The 23,694-nt window shown below is 40.7% G+C and overlaps 1 protein-coding gene across 2 annotated transcripts in view; it reads right to left on the bottom strand.

Annotated features, from left to right (window-relative positions):
- LOC109644233 (rho GTPase-activating protein 29-like) overlaps positions 1–19,930 on the bottom strand; it is a 28,092-nt gene extending 8,162 nt beyond the window's left edge. Inside the window, exons 1-9 of one of the 2 annotated variants that reach the window (XM_020109584.2) lie at positions 19,724–19,930; positions 18,554–18,902; positions 5,772–5,915; positions 2,150–2,246; positions 1,780–1,852; positions 1,465–1,525; positions 813–962; positions 304–368; positions 99–209 (exon numbers count right to left, since the gene is read on the bottom strand). In XM_020109584.2, the coding sequence (XP_019965143.2) occupies positions 99–209; positions 304–368; positions 813–962; positions 1,465–1,525; positions 1,780–1,852; positions 2,150–2,246; positions 5,772–5,915; positions 18,554–18,839 (987 nt within the window). In that variant the 5' untranslated portion in view covers positions 18,840–18,902; positions 19,724–19,930. Of the gene's footprint in view, positions 1–98; positions 210–303; positions 369–812; positions 963–1,464; positions 1,526–1,779; positions 1,853–2,149; positions 2,247–2,958; positions 3,356–5,771; positions 5,916–18,553; positions 18,903–19,723 lie in introns of those variants that run through there. The other variant, XM_069510834.1, reaches the window with a different exon arrangement.
- Between the last annotated feature and the right edge of the window lie 3,764 nt (positions 19,931–23,694).

Raw genomic sequence — 23,694 nt, 5'->3', positions numbered from 1 at the left:
AGCAATAGATGTGTTAATAAAAGAGGTACATCTTCAAAATGTTGAAATAAGATCATTTAAAGTTTGCCCAATGTAGACTACACTTATTTCACTCTTACCTGTATGAATTTATTTGTTTGAAGAGCCATTGCAGTTTGAATAAGCAGCTGGTTGTATTCAATGTCCTTCTTGAATGTGGAAACGTAGATATCACTGAATGGCATGTAGTCCTTGGGAAGGAATGAAATGAATTGTTAAATTACAATTAATTATAATAACAACCATTTTAACAAAATATGTGTGGAAACAGTTCTGTTTGGTTACCTGTTGACTGGCCAGTGTCTTTGCAGACTCTGCCATTTTGGCATAATTTTTAGCATACTCGATATCTGAAAGAGAAGAAATGTAAAAAGGGAAAACGAAGTGTTATTTGGCTACAAGCACATCAGGTGATACAGGAACTCATTAAGGTTCACTGAGCAAAATGGAGACCAAAGGCAAATATGAAATGGGTTTTTAACAAAATAGTATTACAAAATAAAGATGGATTCTGAATAGTTAACATAAGCTGGGCTCATGTGATCTCAGTCAAGTTAAGCTCTGTAATTTTGTTAAAATCGGCTAAAACACGATGGTATAAACCCTAGCAGGTGTCTTATCATGGTTGATAAATACATTCTCCAATAATTGAGATATTTCTGAATATAAAAGATACAATGTGCAGTTTTAGAAAGCTTAGAAAATGTCCTTTCATATCATTTCTACAATAATGTTGTGATGCAGGATATCTCTGTTTGCAATGCAGTGCACTGTCAATAGTCTCAGTGTCTCACCCATGGCCATTCTTTTCTCCATCCAGGCCAGAAGGTCTTTGATGTACTTGGACCAGGCCTTGGCGTAGAGTAGAGCAGACTCCACCCCGCTGTCATTCTTCAGCAGGGTCAAGTCGACTTCCTCCTCCCGTGACAGCGGCACCTCCGGGCCTGAGGAGTCGGCAGAGGAGATACACATATCAACAGAGGCCACCAGAAACACATGATATGAACAAAGTTGCCAGGTACTTGATTGATGTGTCTCAGTGCCACCATATGTGTGTGGGTGGTAAATGAACTTGACAGAGTATGAGGATGTAAAAGTGTCAGGTATCAACACAAATCAGATGTGATGCCCATCCCACACGGAACTACGGCTAAACAGGCAAAGAATGTCAGATATGTGGCCGGAGAGGGAGAAACTAGCAGCGTGCATGAAAAAAGGAGCAGAAATAACAGGGGTGGAAGTGGAGGTTTAGGGCGGGTCTACCTCAGGCATTCAAGGATTCAAAACCTAAATCACTCGGCCAACTCACACACGCCGCTCAGGGCTAAAGCGCAACTATTGAACAATTTGTTAAGCAGTTGTTAATAGCTATAAGATTTCAAAATTCAAGTTTATTTTACATTCGCTGTGCTCAGATGTAGATGACAACATGTGAATGATACTTACCCACAAGGTCACTTTTCTCTGAAACGTATCCCTCAGGATCCACAGAGAGGTTGTCGAAAGACTGTGAAAAAAGACATTTTAGATTCAAAAGGAGAGAAAAGCAGACATACAATCAAAGTCAGACATCAGACGCGGCTGGGTTCTCAACACACCAATTAAGAGCAGAAAGCAAGTCTTTGAGGCTTTCTTTAAATGGAGGCATGGTCAAATTGCTGCTTTAGTGCACCCTTTGGAAAACTGTCATGTTTCAAAACAAAGCTTTGAAGAAAAAAAAAATCAGGCCTGGAAGCTGGGACTTGGAAAATGGTGTCTCACCCTGCTTCTCCTGGTCTGGGGGATCCCCAACCCTGAGCCGCTGTCCACATCTCCCATAAGGAAGTCAGAAACTCTGTGGGGCAGATGTGTGTTATAAGTACAGTTTCATATGGTCAAAGTTGCAAGTCAATCAGTTTGAGAAGTATGGTGTTATTCAGAGGGACAAATTCAGACAAAGGGAATGACTGACAACATATATATATATATATATATATATATATATATATATCCCAGAAAGATTACGTTTGAAAAGACAAACAAGCCCACATCTGTTGGCTGGAATCTGCAACACGTCTCTTGCCAGTTACACTAAACAGCAATAAAAAGAAAATCCAGTGGTGTTGAAAAGGCAAACAAACGTTGTACTCACACATTGCCAAATGTGAACGCCAAAGTGTCGATGGATGTGTGTATCTCGCCAAATATAGCTTTACTGTTTTCTGGGTTCACTTCCTTGAAGTTAACGCCTGTGCAGAATGATAAAAACACAAAAGAACACAAACCAGTTCATGTAACATTCAACAATGTTATTTTCACAATTGTATGAAGTGTTCTCACAGATATTCTAAACACAGCAACAACAGATTCAATAAATGTAAATAAAACAGAAAGTTTAGGTTTAAATTCTGAACCCAACAACAATGTATTAAATCCAGACTGGATCCTGTAATTTATTTTATTTTGCTGAATTAATACTGAAACGAGACCATACATAACCACCTGGCTCATGTAGGGAGTGATTTTCAAATCAAAAGATTTCTTCTGAGCAACCTCAAGGACTTTCAAGAATGTATATTTAAGGATTATTCAGAAACAGTTCCAAACCTTCCCTCCTTAGTTCCAATGTCTTATAATTCCAAAAGTCGTCTTTTATGTTGATGAAAACAATCGATTGTGCACATTCTTTGCTTTGAGCTCTACTGGCAGCAAGACGTCCTGAGATTTCAGATACCACGCAAAGCCATTACAGATTGACAAACCTCAGTAAACATGTGCACGCCGCTTTCGTTCTCAGGAAACAGTTCACTCAGCAAGAAGACATTTGCAGAAAGCAGTCAGAGAAACCAAAGACACAGTCAGTGAAATCCGACTACTTCCTGCCTGCCCCGAAACAGGAAACACTCACACAGCTTGAGTTCTGTGACATGTAACGTTTTAGACAGCGGCGACGAGACTCACCTTTTTTCTTAGTTACCTGGCGTCACTGTCTAGTAACCAGGACCAGAAATCCTCAACAATCAGTTAGTGGAAAAAAATAGCTCCCAACAGTTCCAGTTTCGAATCGGCTATCTAGCTTCTGTGGTTCCATTTTTTTGAGCAAACAAATCCACATCAATGGCGGCTTGATGATTGTAAATTCCCGACTCACGAAGAAGCACAGAAAAGTCATGGCCTCCTTAGTTGGGGAGGGAACCCCACGTTCCAGGGAGACTCTTCTGGGAGACAGAAAGAGAGGCAGACGCAGCGGTGCGAGCCTCCCTGCCGTGCACCTCCCTGCCCCTGAATGCTAGCGTACAACTCTGCACTGACTTCTTCCTCAGGACATCCTGTGGATCTCATAACAATGATTCCAGAGCGCTGCCCCCCCCCCCTTGTCACCACTGAAATATGGAAGCTGCATCATTCAAGTACAGAGGCCATTGTTTTCTCACGGTTGAGCCGTAACTGGGACAATTAACCCCTAAAAAATCCCTCGAGTGAGTTAAAGAATGTCTGACCATTTTAATTCTTTTATATAACATGATTCCACTGGTGTCATAGATTGAAAGTTTAAATAATACGTTTATTCTTAGTGGAAATTCATAAAAACGATAATAGCACATGCAGAAGAGGTCACAGGACAGTATTCTTTTTTTAGATCAATAAAATAAACAACAACAATGTGTTTATCTGCACAGACAAAGAAAGTGTCTTTGGCCAGATTGATTGCTGTAAACAAAACACACTCTGTCAGCTGCCAACCTCTCCTTTAGACAAAGGAGGACAGAGAGCAGGGAAAGAATTTCAATAAGTTGAGGAGGTTGACACTTTTATTGCAGCGTCCTGCAGTTTTTCAGCCAGAAGAGGGAAATGAACATTAGCTCAAAACGTGAGCAGGAAAGAAACTTTGTTTGAGTCTGGTTTTCAGGCCAATAAAAGCCTTTGCAATGATCATAATATGATCACACACAAACGACGAGAAGGAGGACATGCAGTCCAATCGTCTAGAAAAAACACACTACTCATTATACAGCTGAGTGGAGCAGAGCACGCTGCTGACATTTACAAGTTTGTCAAAATGTGCCTACAGTGTCAAATTAAAAACTGTAGCAGGTGAGCAGCTTGAGTGGAATGACACATACATGTAAATGACATTTAAAACTGGTTCGGCAGCTCTGTGTTTGAAGAGGGAGGGAAGGAGGAGGATATTCAGAGAGAAACACAGGTCATGAGACGACACACTCTAAAGACAGAGAGGAGACCTGTTATCATCCAGACCTTTGAGTTTTCATCTCTGACGTCTGGCTGATTCACTCCCCTTTCCTCTTTTGGCTCTCTGGCTTTATCACTATTGTGTTACTGGCCATTAGAGACAGTCCAGCCAGAGGGTATGGAGATGTAAAGCACCCCCTTGTGGAAAAGCAAATTCCAAGCAAGTTTATGTCGACTGGACACAAACACAACTAGTTTCCTTATGGAAGTATTAAATGAGTTTACACTGTTTAATATGCATCATGACTTGTACTTACAAAAAGTATATATTTCAGCACTTTGTAAATCTGTAAGTTTAGGAAAACCTTTTAGTTTCCTAGAAAGTGCTGCCCAAGTCTTTATAGATGCATAAATAAGTGTAATAATAATAGAAACATTAAGTTATTGGTAAGAATTTTATTGGAGGCATTTGCCATCCTGTCAGTTACATAACAATATCACAACCATATATCAGATTGGATCTTGTTTCCTTTTATATGTTGTAAAGGTAGCACTCAGTGGGTTGAACATCGCTGACGTGTGTACAACTCCAGTATTAACAGGAAGGGTGTACCCAACTCAAATATTTTAAAAAGATGCTAACCACATAGATGCTGAGATACTATACAATATCAAAACATGCCATGTCAATAAGCATAGAGTAAGCTTGAACTTAGAGCTCATGATGCTGGCGTTAGGCCGTCTAAGGCATCGTCATATGAAATGTGATTATTCCAAATTTGAGTCCGATTTTTTAAATGTTTTTATTTATTGATATTATGTAAAGAAACTACTTCAAGTTGTGCTAAATATACTTTTATTTAAATCATAAACCTGTACACCGGGAAAGGTGACAATGAATACACTGTCACTTTGTTAAAAGATAAAACTAAACAATTGAAACCGACAATTTAAGTTGAACCCTAATTTGGTGAATAGATTGTCTCGTAATCTGTTATGTAATTTTTTTTGTTAAAATAGATTTAATAAAGTTTGTCTTAAAACAAGCAAGGGTAGGTGAGGTGTCAGACAACCTTTGACTCTCTCTTGACACGGAAAAGAATGAAGAAATGTGGATGCGCTTGGCTGACAAGCAGTGCGCCAAGGGGCCTCCGCAGTCGCTGCAATATGGAATGCAAATTACAGTCATGTTGTCTCCGCTGTAGAGATTCTTGTGTGCAAGTCAAGTGAAGAATTGCGGTGGATCACATTTCCAGCAGATCAGCTTGTGAGTTGAGAGGCTTTGTGTTTGTTTTCATTCAGTGGACGGGGAATGGATCAGCTGCGTGAGGAATAATAACCTCTAACATGGAGTTCTTTAAAAAAAAATTTAAAAAAAAAATCGGGTAGGCAACTCCAACTGAGCAGAAATCAATAAAATATTCCCCACACAGGCTTGAAAGACTGACAGAGGCCTTTGTTTCAACCAGTAACGCCACATTGGGATTTCATGCCAAGACATTTGATCATCATTCAGGCATCTGTGTGTGTTTACCTGCATGTCCGTGTGCTCTCATGCATGCCAGGGAGTATCTACTGACCTTTGACCTTGGCAATGACTGTGCCAGCCGCTCCGAGGATGTCCACCGAGTTGAGGGTCTGGTGCTTGCCAATGACAGCCTTGAGGACACGTAGAAGCTCTGTCAAACGTTCCTGCACCACCTTCTGAAGACCTTCCAGATTCTCTGAAGCAAAACAAAACGAGATAGCACAACGTCACAAAGGGGAGGTCACATATGAGGACATGACAAAGACCAACAGAAGAATCATTAAATCCAAATGCCTCAGATGGAGAGATTTGAGTCATTCGTTTCCATTCATATGTCAAAGTAACTACCATACAACAATGTACTTTGAGTCACAGTATCAAATACATTTTTGGCATTCCTTTTGTGATATCATTTGCATACTATGAAACTATGTTGTCATCTATTGACTAATCTAGACAGTTCCCCTCAGGGCGAAAAAAGACAGTGTGTGCTCTGTTTTATCAGTGTGTGTGGTTGTTCCTCCGGATGAAAAGTGGACAAAGACAGAGGCAGTTAAAAGTGAGTGACAAACTGAGTTGCATGAAACTACTTTGATGCAATGTTTTCTGAATTTCCTCCAGGCCGAGAGTGAAAACAAAAGGGACACGAATCATTAACATGTCTCAGTCACAACAGACATTTCCGTTCAGGTGAAGAAGAGACATAGAGAAATGATTGTATGCCTTTGTGCTATGTGGTTATGTATGAGGCCCAGTCGATCTCATGTTAGACAAACGTCACACTTAACACAAAAGCCACAGGTTTTATCTACACAACAAACACGGGACTTTACTTGATGAGCACATCAAAATCTGTCATAAGTCCCTGTTTGACTTCAGATACAATTAAATGCCATATTTATTTTGCTTATTTGACTATTTACGGATTAAAAGCTAAATGAGTAGAGCCGTGGTGCAGAGTCTGAGTTTCCGTGTGATGTAATTTGTCAACTATGAAGAGACAGTCATGCTAAAGATGAAAAAACAGCTTTTCAGAGGTGACTAATGTGGCACACGCGGCAGCTTTTATCTGCAGCAGACGGTGTGAGTGGAAGGAGGAGTTGAGAAAGATGTTGGATTGCTCTCTGTTAGCAGTGAGCTTTCAGAAGATGACACATGAAGAGGGAAAGAATGTGCAAAATGCATTCAGGTTGCTCGTCAACAATTAGCCTTTTGACCATATCACATTCTATCAGTAGTTCTGCTATGAGTGGCATGCCTTTCCTGTAGAACCACGCAAAGCAGAAGTACCCTCATTTACCTGTGTTTATGCAAGCGGCTTTCAGTTCTATGAACTTCAGAAATGTTCCTGAAATGTTCTTGCAGGAATGTACGTGAAAACACAAATGTTCAAATCAATTGCTCCAGATATTTCCACAGCTCAGGGTTTTCCTGACCCTCTGTAGAGTTATTCACAGCCTTAAAGGTCCTCTATATGATTTTTTCTTTTTCAAGATAAACCCAACACTGCTTTAAAAAACAGTGTTGCTTTGTGTTTCACAGGGATTTAAGCTCTTAATCTACAAAGAAAAGATGACAAGAAAGAAAATGCAAATAGAGACATGATACATTTTCTCCAGGCCTTGTCAGAATCTGATGCGTGTTAATCAGCGGAGGCTGTGCAAGCTGGCACAAGACAATAGGTGAGTTCATGTCTATCTCACTGTTTTTGGAGGAAGCAGTGGCACCATCTGGAAATGAGAAAATAGCCATCTGTTTTTCATACATGCCATCCCACCAGGCAGCAGAGTGAGATGAGAGGCTGAATTCATTGGAGTTACAGAGGGAGGGAAAATCAGGGCCTATGTGTGTGCGTTACACCTTTACTGCTCCTCTCTTATTCATACACTATATGATTTGGCTGAAGTATAAATCTACAACTGACACTGTAAATGAACAACAGTAGGCAAGAATCACAGGGTAACAAATAAAAGGAAAATACAAACAACGTCAATCTTGCTGGTCAAAAGTTAACTAATCCTTGTCCCCAGATTCCACCACTCAGGATTAGTAAAAGTTCTGTAGATCAGGGACTCACCTGCTTCCCAGCCCCAAGGCGAAAAGTCCCTGACCCAGCAACACACACTTTGAAGTCCCCCTCGCTCCCAACAGCGACAATGGGCCTTCATTAGGCACCCTCCCCTTCCTTTCAACCCTCCTCCTCAGTTGTGGTCGTTGGGGTATTTTTGGTAAGCTCACTGGTGTTTGAAGATTTTCTTATCAAAGTTAACAGTGAGGTTTGGCTCTTAGCATATGAGAGCTGCGTCCTAATGAGGTATACACACCGAGAGAAATTTCACTTTGCATGACAGAAGAGGAGCATGACTGAAGGAATCACAGATGTAATGTAGGTTAGGATCACCCGTTTCCCTTTCCTCTAAAAAAGAAAAGAATTTAATTAAGACTGAGCTGTTCTGCAGAGGAGATAACAATTGTAAGAGGAAAAAACTAAAGGCTGTGATGTTGTGGCAACAAAGACAGACGGATGTCCCGAGCCAATCAGCTGGACCAAGTCCAGGCCAAAAAGGAAATTTTGTCATGGACTGGTACAGGCTGTATCCTTTGTTTACTGTCACCCACTGCCAGCTAGCACACCACTGTGCAGAGCTCAAACACTGCGATGGAAAAGCACAAAGAAATAAACAGCAGCCAGCAATTTTAATGGATGATATTCACAGTGATAGTGACCTTCAGTAAACCAGGACTGTGTCCACAAACATTTCAGCACAGCTTTGTGCATTTATAATACCAATGACTTTAACTGCACATATGAAAAACTGAGTGTTTGTCTAATTTTCCAACAAAGCTTCATAATTGACAATTAATTGTAAAATAGAGGCTGTATTTGTATGTAGCACTGATGTAAACCCTCTTTGGACCAATCATGTACTGTGCTGTTGGAATATAAAAGGAATATATAATTAAGCAGATGCTGAATTTTCGAAGATTCATTTTTGGGTTCAGGGCAAAAACTATGTTGTTCCATTTGCCTGATAATGACAACGTTTGAATCATTATATTTCAATCCAAAATATCTTAAAAATATATTTCATGATGGTTAAATTGACCCTTTTTTGTCAGTGTGCACATGACTTTCCCGTTTGTTTGTGTATATGCGGGCACAGTCTGTGTGAAATTAGGCTACTCAGATCACTGTTAAAACCCAGATTAAAAAATTCAATACAAAAACATTCCATTCAACAATCAAGAGTGGGAATAAAGTTATCAAAACAAGGTCAAATTCTGTGTGACAGCTCATACTGATCGCCACCAGTGTTGTGCTTTGAATAGTGTGAGAGGATCCGTGCTCAGTGTAGCGTGAGACAGCTGAGAAAAAAGCTGGTAAAAATCAGTGGTGAGTGGTTTTGTCACAACAATGGCATCAGAAAGCGCACTGGAAATTTGCTGGCAATTGTGGGGACCCTGCTATTGTTTTGGTAGAGATAACAGCGTTGAGGCAGAGAGCTGGGCCATATTGTTTAAAGGAAGACCCCCCCTGCCAACGCAGCTCAAGGCCGCATCGCCTTTCTTTGCAGTGGTGGGATGAGCTGGTGCTCCAGCCGGGCTACACGCTCAGTCTGCTTCATTTAATTTCTGCAAAGATCAAGACCTCCCTCCATTTGAGGAAAAACATTTACTACTAAAAATACTTCAAAAATTGGAGTGAGATAAGATATTCTAATGTAAAGACTAGAAACCACACAATTGTATATTCATGGACAGGTCCAAAAGACATTGGTTCTGGTAATGTGAGGAGTTTACGATTCTTAAAACTCCCAAACTGCTCGCTGACTCATCAGGACTGTCCTGATCAATATGTATGATAACAAGTTTAACAAAGAATTTAAATGGAGGTGATTAGCCTTTGAGCCCTTGAGGCTAACATTAGCAAGCATGCTACTGTCAGATATTTAAAGTGACTGAGGAATAGATAATCCCTGCTGACCACATCTCCCAATTGATTTTTTCCTACGGACTTCTGCTTTTGTTTGCTCTCTCTACAAAGTATTACAGTTTCAGTCAACGGTTGCACGACACTCTCCATTATGTTTACATTTACTTCCCCATGAGATCATGTGAAATGAGATCATGTGCATTACCCCCTGATTGCTCCCCCTGGCACGCTAATCTCAATAATATCCTGTCGTGTGTGTGGTGTGTGATGAGCCATTATTTTAAAATCTTGTAGTGTGTGCATGTTTGAGATTAGAGAACAGATAATCTGCACAGTTTCTCCTCAAGTGTGTGATGCAAACGGTTTTAAAAATGGGATTTTAAAACTCATGTAGTCTGAGCTGGGCTTTAGTCAAAGAAAAGTCCGCTAAGCCTGCCTGCGTGGCACTAATGTTATCATAAGAGGATATTTGCCCGCAGTAACGAACACACAACTCGGGTGGGAGGCGGCAGCCCCTTGGTGCGTAACGTGTCAATTACATGGCATTCTTGCTATATATACCCATATTGCATTGGGAGATGTCTCCATTTTTGTGTTTTCTTTTTTAGTTGAAATAATTATTTATGAGTCACTACATCTTGCACTGTGATCATCTTGTTTCAATTTAAGGAAGGCAGATATAAACTTCAACAGAAACCTGTCCGCCCTCTCATCCAGAGTAAGCCGCTCTTCTGCTGTCACTCTTCATGCTGTACCATCATCTTTGCCAAAAAATTGCAGGTTTAAGTGGTGACTCAACTTTAACACAATACAGTCACTCAAACATTTTCCTTTTAAATTAATGTCACCCTTTAAATTGCTCTGTGTGTGTGGCAGGGGGTCCCATTGTGTTTTAACAAAGCTCATTGTGTGTGTGGTGCAGGGAAAGACCACTCTAATGCGAATCTTCAGGTGGCCCGATAGAGGTTACAGCCTCTGCTCCCCCCACTGATAACAACAGGCAATCAACTGGCCTGTCTGGACACGCGATCGGCTCGACGTGAAACAAGCCTCAGCAGCTCTGGTGACACAGTGCTACTTGGGAAACAGCCGCAGGGCTTTACTGAAAGGCCAAGGAGGCCACATTTCCCCATCAGCATCCCTCCCCCCTCTGTCTCTTTACTGGGAGGGGGTGGTGGTGGTGGATTTACACCCGCAGAGGCAGATGATTTCCTTTAAGATGTGTGTATTATGTCTGTCGACAACCACGATGATGACGTATTGTTCTCTGTGCAGAATCAGTCATCACCCCAAACTGCTGCAAATGGAAACAGACACTTTTTGTCGTCTCCCGAGAGAAACTGGGACTGAATAAGATGAGCTCAGATGTTCCTCAAGTTTCTTCAATCACAAACCAGAAGGTCAGAAAACATGAAATACTAACAGACTGCTTGCATTTCTGAGCTGCCTGCAACCTGATCTGCGACAGGTGGAATTGTTTGGTCAGGATTCCATCTCCAAACACTAATTTCCCCCTCATTCCAAACAAACGCTGCATTGCTGGGTGCCTCGCTGTCTTTCCCATGCCTTGTTTGGAGACAGAGCAGGGCCCCAGACATCACACAGACAGTAAACAGCAGGCACTCCATAAACAGCTCCACGCTCTCGGCCTATTAGTGAACAACACTCTGTGGGGTCCGCTCTTCACGGTCAGGCTAATTCATCAACACTTCATTACATGTTTGGGGGGACTTCAGAGCAGGTGCAAAGCAAGAGCGCATTGTTGAATCAACACAGTCCATCGGGTGTCAGGTACATTAGAACATGAGAAATAAAAGCCACTTTATATTAACGCCTACCCAAACAATCCAAATTGTAGAGTTGAGAAACAAATCTACGTTCTATTTTGTTAAATTTTTATAAAATTTGACAACTAGAATTAGGGCGGTAGGTCATTATTTGAACAATTAATCAATTTGATTATAAAAAAGTACAATGGCACTCAATACAAGTGTGTACTTCTACCAAGACCCGACAATCCCCATAAATTCAACCAAGCCTCATAGATAAGCCATTGCAGCACAATGCTTTGTGTTTTATTCATCATGATCCAAGCATCAAAATACCATAACTCACAGTATTAAGAAAGTTCCTGGATCCACCCCTTTAGTCTCAATCACCAAACAATTTAGCGGGTTATTTCTTGGTACATGTCCCAACTCTCTGTTATTATTTATTTATTATGTTTCATCCTATTTAATTTGCATTTAGCAAAAGAAAAAGCAAAACGTCCCATTTGACAAAATGATCAAATCAATTAATCAGCGAATTGTTTCAGCTCAGATGTTGTAATCCTACCAAACACAGAAATGTTGGTACTGTTGCAGAGTTTTATTCCACTACTTTAAGAATCTGTGGATGACTTCACCTCAACACATTGATAGTACAAGGTTTCATGAATGAATCTCCACCTACCTGGATTAATGATGTCACCTTAAACAGCATGGGAGAATGTGTGAAACTATTGCTCAAGAAAGGTGACTAACTCTCTCAGACATGTGAGTCAAAGGACCAAGAATTTGTTGGGACAAGTATAACTGGGAATTTGTTGTGTCTCAAAAAAAAAAAAAAAAAAAAAACTCAGAGTAGCATCACAAGTCCAACCCCTTCCTGCAGCGGACTGAGTTGTAAATTTCAGCAGGTCTGTGCAATCGCCAGCAAGTGACATCCCTGTGCTAGCAGGAGCTCCACCGGCCAATCCACCCCTCGCCATGACCAATCTTCTACACAAACATCTACAGCCCATAACCATAAATCCCACCCCAGGAAACACACCCGACCACAAGCTTGCACAAAAACATCCTTCAGCATCACAGGGGAAAGTTACTGCCCAACAAATCTCTCCTTTCTTTCTCCCAAGAGCAGCAGGCCATTAAAGCATTATGTGTTAGAATTGGGCTTTTCTATCGACTGAAGGCACCACCCGCAAGTGGCCACTTCAGTTGGCACAGGGGCTCTTGTGTGAGAAGGGTAGATATTTCTGGCACTAACTGCTGGATTTATTTTGCACAGGGTAGCGATGGCTTTAATGGTGAGTAAACTGGAACTTTGAAATGGTTAAACAAAGAAAATTGCCTCATTCTACAAGATAAGACGCAGTCCAACGTTACCTCTAATTAGACTGGTAAAGTACATAGACTCCAGTCTTTTGAAATTGACTCAGTGGAACTAAAATGTCCAATTCTCATTACAACTGCAATTCAAAGTGTGCTGAGCAGAGAGGGAAAGTACTTTCTTAAAACAGTTATCAAGGTGACTGAAACCCTGAATGAACATTTTTATCAAATACCACTCGAACGGAAGAGTTGGCCATTCTGACAACAACACAGAGCCACTTTTGAACTGAACAGAGAACCCCATTAGCACGTCCTAACATCTGGCTTTAGCTGTTAGAGTGGAAAGGGTACAATCAGCAGTTATTCCCAGGTCAAACTCAAGACAGCAATCGTGGGTATTTAACGGCTCCAGCTCCGTTCAGCAGTGACGGAAACATGACACCCTGGTTGTACGCGCTAATTTCCTACCGTTTTCCGACATAGTACTGACACATCATGGGGGGGGAAGTCTTGTCACTTATATTTGTAACTTCTGCAACTCTTTGCCATCTCAACCACAGACTCCATATGTCTCTGTTCAAGCAGCGCTCCATCATCGTTCAGTTGGCAGGGAGTCAGGTAAAAGATATAAAAAGGTAACACAGAGTGAGGTCTGTGGCCTTTTGGTGTAAAAATGGTGTTAAGAGACAGTTGCTGTGTAACTGTGAACAACGCATTTGAACTGGAGCGCAGCCAGATCTTATCAGCATGTCAGGATGACACATCAGTTGAAAGGAGTCACAGTTATCATGGTGAAATGAGGCTCAACCAAACATGTTCCTCGCCGTGTACAGTCTTTAACTGTTCCTCCTCACAGCACTACAGTGTACGAAGAATGTCTTCTGTAGCATTGTGGGAGGTAATGTGATCCAGAGTTTATCTGTGGTCAAACAAACTGCACAATGCACACCATACATTGAATAAACAAACTTTCAAGCTCATGCTAAGCTGTGCCGAGATGTTTGTTCTACCCTGAAGTGGAACCGTAAAAGCTTTTCTCTTCTTTTCCACCTGTGGCTAATGGGATAAAGTACGCAACCCAGACTCTCTTGAGCAAAGAAACCTTCAAGGATGTACAGTTTAAATTGGCGTCCCGATGTCGCCGCAGCAGAAGCTATTTAAAGTTTAAACCTCACCCTGATGAGCCCTGTAAGCCCGTCCACTATCCATAACTTAATAACCGCCGCACATTTCTCAACACACATTCCTAAACTTTTTCTGGCTTGATAATGAGGTCAAACCCTCTGAGATACTTGCAACAATGAAATTCTTAACACATTGTGGGAACAAATTTGATATTTTTGAGGGGAAATATGCAGCTGTTTCATTCCTGTGTGGTCACCACAATAAAAGCAAAACAAAGCTGTGAAATGGTGAAGTACGGCGCTTGTGCAACAGTGGCATTTTGTTAAGACTCTCGTTGATAAGCAAAAGAACAAATTCCTTTAAGTAACTGTTCCTGGTTTACTTTAGTTGACTACCACGCACATGCTGCGATTCCCTCAGGGACAACTTTCCTCGCTTTAAATTTCTAAATGAAAGACAAGCTTTGAGCAGATGATCACTGCAGCTGTAGTTATGACCACAAATCTAAACTTAATTTATTTAAGGAGAGTCTCCGCAGTCAAATCTGCCTCACACCTACCATTAGTCTATTGAAGGCACTATAGCCACAAGTGAACATTTGTTCTAAAGGAATGCCGAGTATGCAGGAGAGTTGGGGGATGGGAGGGGGACAGCGGCTCGGCTGTGTGTGCAGAGGACTATTTTTCATCCTGATTAAAACCATTAACCAGGCTGTCTTCAGCTACACACGCTGAAATGAAAACTTCAGAAAGAGGATAATATCCTGATATTTTTGTCACATTTCTTGTTTATCGAGTTGGCCCTGAAAAGCAGTACAATTACTACTCGTCTACTATTACTATAAAATGCTTCTCATATCTTCACCGTCTGTTCATCTTATTTACTGAATGGCTTTTAGATGTTTATTGTGTGTTTATCTGTATATTATTCTTTTAATGTGTTGCCCCATTAAACTTGTTATTTTTGTAATAATTGAATAATTGAATTATTTACTTTTATTTAGATTTTCAGCACCTAGTAGCAGCTGTTATATGTTAATGTTATAGATAAATAAAGTTATATGGTAAAATAAAATTACAAGTATCATTGGGGTAATTGGAGCCCCAATGAGTGTGACGCCACATGTAAGTGGTCAAAGATGATCTCAGAGTAACAGCGAGATGAGGACAGGGGTCACCTACTCGTGCGTCAAAACTCGTGCAGCCTCAAATTCTTTGACAGCTTTATAATTGTTGGGCAACAATTCTGTGACTAAAAGTCAAAATATGACAGCAAGTGTAAATCTAAACCACAATCTGAACCTGGTGGATCTACTGGTGTCAAGTTGAGGGTTTTAATCCAGTGGTTTTACTTTGCTTAACTAAATTAATGTCTGTCGAGTAAACACGCTGCTTGTATGTGAGGCCTCCAGCTAAAAACTGGCGGACAATGAGCATCTTCCAAGCTAAATCCTCCACAGGGTTTTCTCTGCATGAGGAGCTATGTGACTCACTGAGTCAAACCTGCTTCTCGACACAGGAATACAAGCCTGCCAGATCTCAACGGGGAGCACGCCTATCAGCAAAAAAAGCATAAAGCCAGTTTCACACAGTACTCCAGTGTCAGACCTTTCCAAATATGAAAAGAACAACACAAGAGTTGGCATGTACCTCTTTAACCTCTTCCCCACTTCTTTGTTGCTGCAGCTTTACCTAACTTCATGGAGGCCCGCTGTAGCTCTTTTCAAGAAAAGCACATGCTGTAAATCACACATCAAACACTATATGCAGAGACTTAGTGAATGTAGGTATGTCTTCAGGCAAAGTCAAGAGGTAAGACAGCATACACCCCTAGTAACAACTGCGATTATGTGAATTCAATATTGGAAGTGCAATCATGCAATTAAGAAGATATTTTTATGTAGCTCATTGTGATAAACATCCATTATCATTATTACTAAAACCTATTCAATAAAATGTAATGGACAACACAGAGAAGGTGTATTCAAAATATGTTTTGTGCATCTTGTATACATGATACTACTTAGAAAACACTATAGATGTATATAGCCTGCTAAATCAGTGGAAAACAGACCTCTGTCTGTTGCTTTTTCCAGACTGTGTAACCTCCTGACCTCCCAGACAAAAACAGAAAAGTCATTAATCACACACAACACACACACACACACACACAGAGAGAGAGAGAGAGAGAGATCGATTAAATCACTATTATTGCACGATATAAAGCAAACACTTGATGTGGCTTTGGAAATGAAGATCACATGAACCTGTGCAAAAGAAAGACAATTTTTAGTGATAATCAGCAGCTGTCTTTGAGAAACAACCATCAAGATTGTTCAAATGCCAGCAAACGGGAGCCAGACTAATCTCTAACAATTCTCAGAGTGTAAAGTAGATGGGGATCTGGAAACTGCTTAAGTAGTTTACACACACACATGCACAAAGGCACCAAACTGTCGCTCTCTAAATCAAATTTTAACGCTCCCTGTTTGTTTGGTGTTCTTGGATCACGATGTTTATTTATAGCAGGGAGGAGTACTGACAAAATAAATGTTCTTAAACCAGGGTCATCTTCCACCCGTCTTTGTCATGAATTAGTAATAAAAATGATTCAGTTTTCATGTTTAACTGGACGGTAAGCCACATAGCAGCAGTTACTTCACAAAGTTATTCCACCAAAGATCACTTGCGTCAGTGCCTCAGAGAAAAACAAACAAAAATAAATCGTCAATCTAACTGACAAATACCTGAGTGACATTGTGGGCTCATATATGCTATGATTTCATCCCCACCTGCTGAATAGGAGCCGTTGTACACACGGGGAGGCAAAATATCCCAAATGTTTTTGTGATGGCTCAGAACAACACAGCACGATGCAAGCCAAGGCTCACTCACAGAGGCCTCACTCCTCCAGCCAGAGGAATGGCTAAACAACAAACTCCCACTGCCAGACCTTCACAGTGTACGTATGAGTCTCTAAAGCAGTTACAGTACGAGCCGTAGTAAATGAAACACTGGCTTATCTATTTATCCACAAAAGGAAAATAGTATAGTCATTCATACGACAGGAATATAAAAGCATAATCAGAGATCTGCTCACATGAGAGAATGTCCTGCCTTTATGAATGACATAAACTTTTAACACTACTTAATAGTTGATTGATCGATCAGTTAATCTAGTACATTAGGTTGGAAAAAGCAATGATGTCCCTTCGGGCTCTGGGAAGCTGAGAACTTTAAACAAAGGAAACCGTACCACCGCTCTACATTTTCCATTAATAACTGAAATCCCCCACATATTCAACAATCAACAGGGGTTGGTCGTCCAGAACAATGAACTCAACAAGTTTGCAGATTATCTCTCTTGCTTCGAGGCAACGTAGGTGCTGTCCCACCTCTATGTTTTGCCCATTGCTGCTGATCAGAGCTGATTAGAACCTGTCTCTACTGCAGAGACATTTGTCCCAGCGGTGAATGCCAATTAAAATCAGTACATACATTTGTGTATTCGCAGATGTTGGCCTTGGTATTGAAACATCTCTTATATTTTATAACGTCAACATAGACAGACAACAATCAAGCATAGCAAGCAATAAACAGATTGACTGGTAGTGAAGAAAACTGTGGCTGCACACACACATGATAACATATAGTAAGTAATTATCAGTTTAATGCTGTGTGTGCATCTGTGTGGGTTTAGTGTTTCCTCATGTCTGCAAACAACCGCCGAGCCATCAAAACCAAGTGAGATAAACAAAGAGACACCAGCGTCAGCTCTGATGCCTGCTCCACTTGTGTACTTGTGTGTAGTGGTGTGTGGCTAAGTGTAGCTGTTGAAGACGCTAACAGCACCACAAGCGCTCCGGCACGTTCGCAGCGAGGCTGTTATCACACTATAAACTGACACTCACACACAACTCACACGCAGGTGGTTCTGGCTGTGTGTCACAATGGCAAAATCTGGTGCTTTAGTTATCTGTAACATAACAAAAACACAAAGAGCCTTCCTGGACATTTTATCCAAAGTCACAAAGCGTCAAAGCAGAACATTGACAGTGCTGTTGTGCTATACTAACACAGACAACACAAAAATGTTCACTGTAACACTGTTTAAAATGCTAAAGGTGTGTGTGACATCAGTATTTGTCATTCCTGTCTGCAACTGGACAAACAAATAACATTCATTCATCAACAGGCATTCCCAATGTACAATGGGACTTGCTAGTGGAGAATTTCAGCTATCTGCATCATTGGTAAATATCAGGTTTTAGTGTCAGCACCTCAGTTCAAAGAACAATGGATCCTTTCTAAAGAAATGGTTGGCAAATACACGAGGAAAAAATGCATTGTAGAAGAGATAGAGACGGGTTCTCCACAGACAATAGCCTCTTCAGACCAAAGGGTAAAGTACCTAATTGACACTTTTGATTTTAAAGCACTTACTCAACTAGAAAAGGTGAAACTTTCAGGCTCCTATCATGGTACGGATAACGCTGTCTCAACTATCACCTGAATCCAACACACGACCCACTACTATCTGAAGCCTGATGAAACGTTTTCTATCATGCAAACTGAAGAAGAAGTAGACAAGGGGAAAAGTGACACCTAAAATATTGAATTAGGGCTCCTCATTAGAATACACACTGATTTCTGTGAAGATGAAATCTGCTCTTGAACTCACCTTTGCACTGGAAAGCGTCCTTGAGGCTGAGCAGCACATCGGCGAACCATCGCACATCGTTCACCAGCTGCATCACATACTCCGGGTCCACTCCCGGTGCCCCCACCAGCCGAGACGACAGCCCCATGCTGCTCAGAGGGTTGGGGTTCTTGGAGCTGTGGCCCATGTCCAAGGTCTTAGTGGACCGGGCCGACAGAGACCCCGTGTGAGACTTGGGGAGGTGTCGTGGCGGACCCTGGGCGTGGTTTGTCCCGATGCCACCACTGCTGCTGCTCTTCCGGAGCATCACCGCAGCCAGTGCAGCTGCCACCCCCCTTCTATGGGGAGGACAGCACTGATCCCTGGATGGCTGGAAGAAAGAGAATGATGGGTGAGGATGATGGGTGAGGATGATGGGTGAGGATGATGGGTGAGGATGATGGGTGAGGATGATGTAGGCGATTGTGTGTCTGTGTATGTCTGTCCATTTAAGACCTGTTACATGTGTGACATATGAACTCTTAAATATCAGTCGATAGTGATAATCATCACAGTAAATGTCCCATTAATATATCTTTAGAGTTTAAAGTCTGATTTGAAGGTTTAACTGAGTGGAGGTTGGAGCAATTGTATGAATTGTTGTTTTCTTCTCCCGAGAACGGGCCCTTTATATTTGAATACTTTATATTTACATGTGGAGTGGTTCCTCTCTACGGAGGCCGCCATGTTTTTGTTTTTACAGCTTTGAGTTTTTATGACAGCTGAAGGCGAGCGACCACAGGTTAGAAATTCAGCTGCAAGACGATACCTCACCACTAGATGTCTCTGACTTCCACACACTGAACCTTTAAACTTCATCTCGAAGTCTCTGAATGATCTTCTCTGTCCTGATGGGACTCGTTTACATTTTACGCCCGAGCATAGCTCCACTGTTAGCTAGCTTAGTTTAACGCCATGTTTAATGTTTAATAACGGGTCAAAAACCGCAGCAACACTTTTTCGCAGAAACACAACTAAGTTAAAAAAATAAATAAATAAATAAATAAATAAATCACGGTAAGTTTTCACGAGAAAGGAAACTTACGCAGCTCGTTCGTTTTTAAAGCGCAGTTCACGGAGAGCAGTGATGCTGCGGTGGAAACACCGCGGACCCGGGTCACGAACACAGAACAAGTCGCTGTTTAAACTCACCTGCTCGGCGGTTCACTGACATAATGGCGGCGACATCCGAGCACTTTGTCTAAGATCGCCCGTGGAACGACGACATTTCCCTTCCAAACGCACAAGCTCCGGCAGGCACGGAAGAAAGTTGTCCGCTCGCAGCCTCTGCTCTCCGGGAGGAAGACGAAGAAGATTCCCCGCAACTCTCCGCTCACTTGTAATTTAGCAGTCCCTCCGTCACGTGACCCGCCACACGCGCTCTGATTGGCTAGAGCCGCGATGCCTTCACGGAGCATCGAATGATTCGGAACTATAACCCAATACCTTGAATAAATAAACATCAAAAACTTCTTACCTCGAGCTGTTGGAGTTTTATTTTTGATTTATGTGACGATAAAGTTTATATTCGTTAAAATATGCGTTTCCAAGGTAGTTATTGTCGTTTTTATTGCATTTTGTCAATGAATAGAGATTCTTCTGATTGCCCGTGAATGTGCGGAGGGGTCTATTCTAAAAGTCAAATCAAACATGGCCTCAGTTGTATTTACATCCAGGGGATAAACCCACATGTCACAGTTTTCACGTTTGTTAAATGTGCACAATCATATTAATATATATTAATACACAGCCTATAAGTCTGGTTTCTTCTCTTCATAATGTGAATAAGAGAAGCTAGTTCAGTGAATGTGTTTAAAATAAAACTGTGTCTTTACTTTCAGCCTTTAACGAGATCTTGAAATAATTTCTTCACTTTCTCTCTTTTCTTTTTCTATTCAATTTGGTTTATATGTCTTTCTCATTTCCCTTTCTTTAAAATGTCATATTAACATGTTTGTATTTATATTTTTGTTCCATATATTTTTATGTTTCAAATGTATACTCGCACAAATACAACCACAGCCATGTGTTAACCTGCTTGGCAATAAAAAAACAATTCTGATGTTACTTAAAGTCTGTTTTCTTCTGTGAATTACATTTTAACAAGTTTTTATTTCATAAACATGCTTTTGCTTTTATTAACACGTTTTTAGTTTTATCTATAATGTATACAAAGCGCTTTGAGCTGCATTTCTTGTATGAAATACAAGTAAAGTTTACTATTATTATTATTCGGTGAAAGCTTTGGCAGCAACGAAGAGCATGTACAGGCCAACTATTCCTGATTTTGTTGCTGAAATAATTACTGTGTAATAAAAATGTGTACTTGACTATATCCTTAAATTGTTGGTCAGTTAAATTAATAATCAGTCTCTTCAATCTGGTTCATGTAAAGATATTTAAAAAAAAAGAATCAACCAAGTCAACGTGCTGATACCACTGCTGCCACCTGGTGCACAAATGTAGAAATAGAGCCCAGTGTTACAGCGAGATACTAAGCGTTGCATATATTTATTGTACATACATTTTTACATAGAACACAAACATATAAGAAGCTTTAAGTTAAAATAAAATAGTGTCATGCTTCTTAAAAGCTATTTGCATGTTCCACAGCTTCATCTCGGTTGTATGTTCTGACCCGTTTTCATGTGAAGGTGGTGTCGTGTATGTGTCTGCAAATGTGAACTGGATAAAAAAAAAAATTCAAATCTCATTTTTATGGTTAATCAGTGTGTCTTTATTTAAATATACAAAAAGATGGATGTATTCTCATCTAGTTTATATTTCTAAGCATTTCAACTCACAGATAGTTTCCATTCGTACTGTTTTAGTGAAACCGACCAACATACCTGCACACACGCTCTCACACACGCACAGTTCACATAAACAGGGAAGGTCACACAGTTCAGTCCAACATCCATTCACACCAGAAGAAATGAACAATATGTTGACTGTAAATCAAAAAAAAAAAAAAAAAAGGCTTTGCTTTCACAGGATTCACACATGAAAAGGAAGAAACCCTTTACATTTGTCAAGTAAATATATACACGATAACTGATTATTTTTTTATTTTTTTTCTTTTCAAAGATGAGACCGACTCCATGTTAGTGTTACTAATGAGGTACTGCATGAGGTAACTGGTTTTTCTGTTCAGAGGAGCCGGGTGTAAGACAGCATTTGGAAGTTACCACCGATCACAGCAGACTTTCTCACGTCTTTTGCTGTTTTTCTGGCACAATACGTAAGAAGCACCTGGGTCACGTTCAGCTCACACGCAAAAATAAATTCAACCCCCGACTCTGACACGTGTCCTCGTCAGAACATGATCCAGGTGTGATGAGATGTACTCCACTGATCTGCAGGAGGAAAACCGCTAAGTCACAGGTGAGTTGAATGACTTTGAACTATGAAGTTCAAATGACTATTGCTGTATAATAAATATTGCTGGACCCTTGGACCACGCATATGCCACAGTTTACATCACTCCTAACGGGGCTGCACTATCAAAAACCAATCCATCAAGTGGTTAGAGACACTTTGATAATTTCCAAACACTAAAAACATTGCTCCGTCTTAATTTATGTTTTTTTTTTTGTTCCGCATGTTCGTTACCAAAACTGCACAAGAGCAAGCGTTACAGACCACTGTCAAAAAAATAAAAATCACCATGTTTGCACAGCACTAATCAAAGCACAACAGATGAGCCTGTGTGTTGTCCAACATGGCTGAACACTGAACAGGTCTGAACATCACATCAGCAGGTTAATATTGAGGTAATACTGTTCATACTGGCATTTTAAACAGGCGGCCAAACGCGGAAGCCGCCCGCCCCGAACATTACGATTTCCTTGTTGCCTTTTTTTCTTTTAAGGATATTAACAAAACTTTCTGATGCAAGTGCTACCCACACAACTTCTGATTCAGAGGAACTGATACCATTATTCATAAAAATCTGTAACACAACCACAATTCCTGAAAGAAAAAAAAAAAAAAAAACACCACAGGGCTAATTTAGTTGTCCAAATGACTTTTAAATGTGAAGGGGTGGAAATGAGATATCCCTTTCTATTTCTGAGAACTGTAATGCCCTGATTTTTTGTCTTTTTCTAATAAAAACAGATCATGGTTCCACATCAGTGTGTGTGCACGTCTATTTACAAGAATCTGCCTCTCTTCTTTTAGGGTTTGTACAGCATTAACACTGTGCCAACTGGTCAGGCTCTATTTTTAAAAACAAATCTCCACAGACAAAGAGGCCAAGCCGGCAATAAAATATCTCAACTACTAAAACACAATAAAATACATAACACGACTTGATATACACGTAGAAAAGGCCTGAGGTACTTGTCAGAATATCTGAGGTCAGTCTGGAGGAGTAAGCAGCTGAGGGCTTACCCAGTCGAAAAAAAAACAACAACACAAAAACAGAATATTAGCCTCACATAATATCATGGATAGTTATCACATGTTAGCGTTATATTAACAAAGAATACATGTACATCTACATATCCTTGAGTATCCTGGAATAGTCACAGCAGCATAACGGACATTCAATGTATGGTATTCATGTTATGGTACAACTATGGCATTGCATTTGAGACAAAGGCAACCATCTGAGCTCTCCTTGCATGACGTACAGTGACTGAGGTATCTGGGGACTGGTGTCCGAACTGAGTCTATTGAACAAACACCCATGAAAATTAAAAAACAGACATGTTGCTTACTCAAGTATGGCCCTCGCAAAGATAAAACCCAACTGATTCTTACGTTAAAACACTAAAAATCTCATTTCATTTTGTCTTCTGCTTCTCTTGCACTCGCTCAACCACGCACACGCGCACACACACGCTTAAAATCAAAAATGTGTAACATTGCAACTCCAGACAGCATCCATCAATGCCCCTGGCACTGGCAAAGGAGTAACTCTGAATTTCTACAATTAAAAAAAAAAAAAAAAAAAAGAATCCAGGAATATGTCCATGATAGCGAGCTGGATAGCTTGGCTCTCAAATTAGAGAAAATGTTCCAAAGAAACCTACTGGATACCTGAGAGGTAGTTCCCCCGGGACAAGGCGGTTGTCCCAAATCTTCAAAAAAGTTCATAAACGTCCAATGCAACTGTT

This window comes from Paralichthys olivaceus, chromosome 16 (assembly GCF_024713975.1).
Source record: "Paralichthys olivaceus isolate ysfri-2021 chromosome 16, ASM2471397v2, whole genome shotgun sequence".
Classification (NCBI taxonomy): Eukaryota; Metazoa; Chordata; class Actinopteri; order Pleuronectiformes; family Paralichthyidae; genus Paralichthys; species Paralichthys olivaceus.
This window is presented reverse-complemented; position numbering and strand designations above follow the sequence as displayed.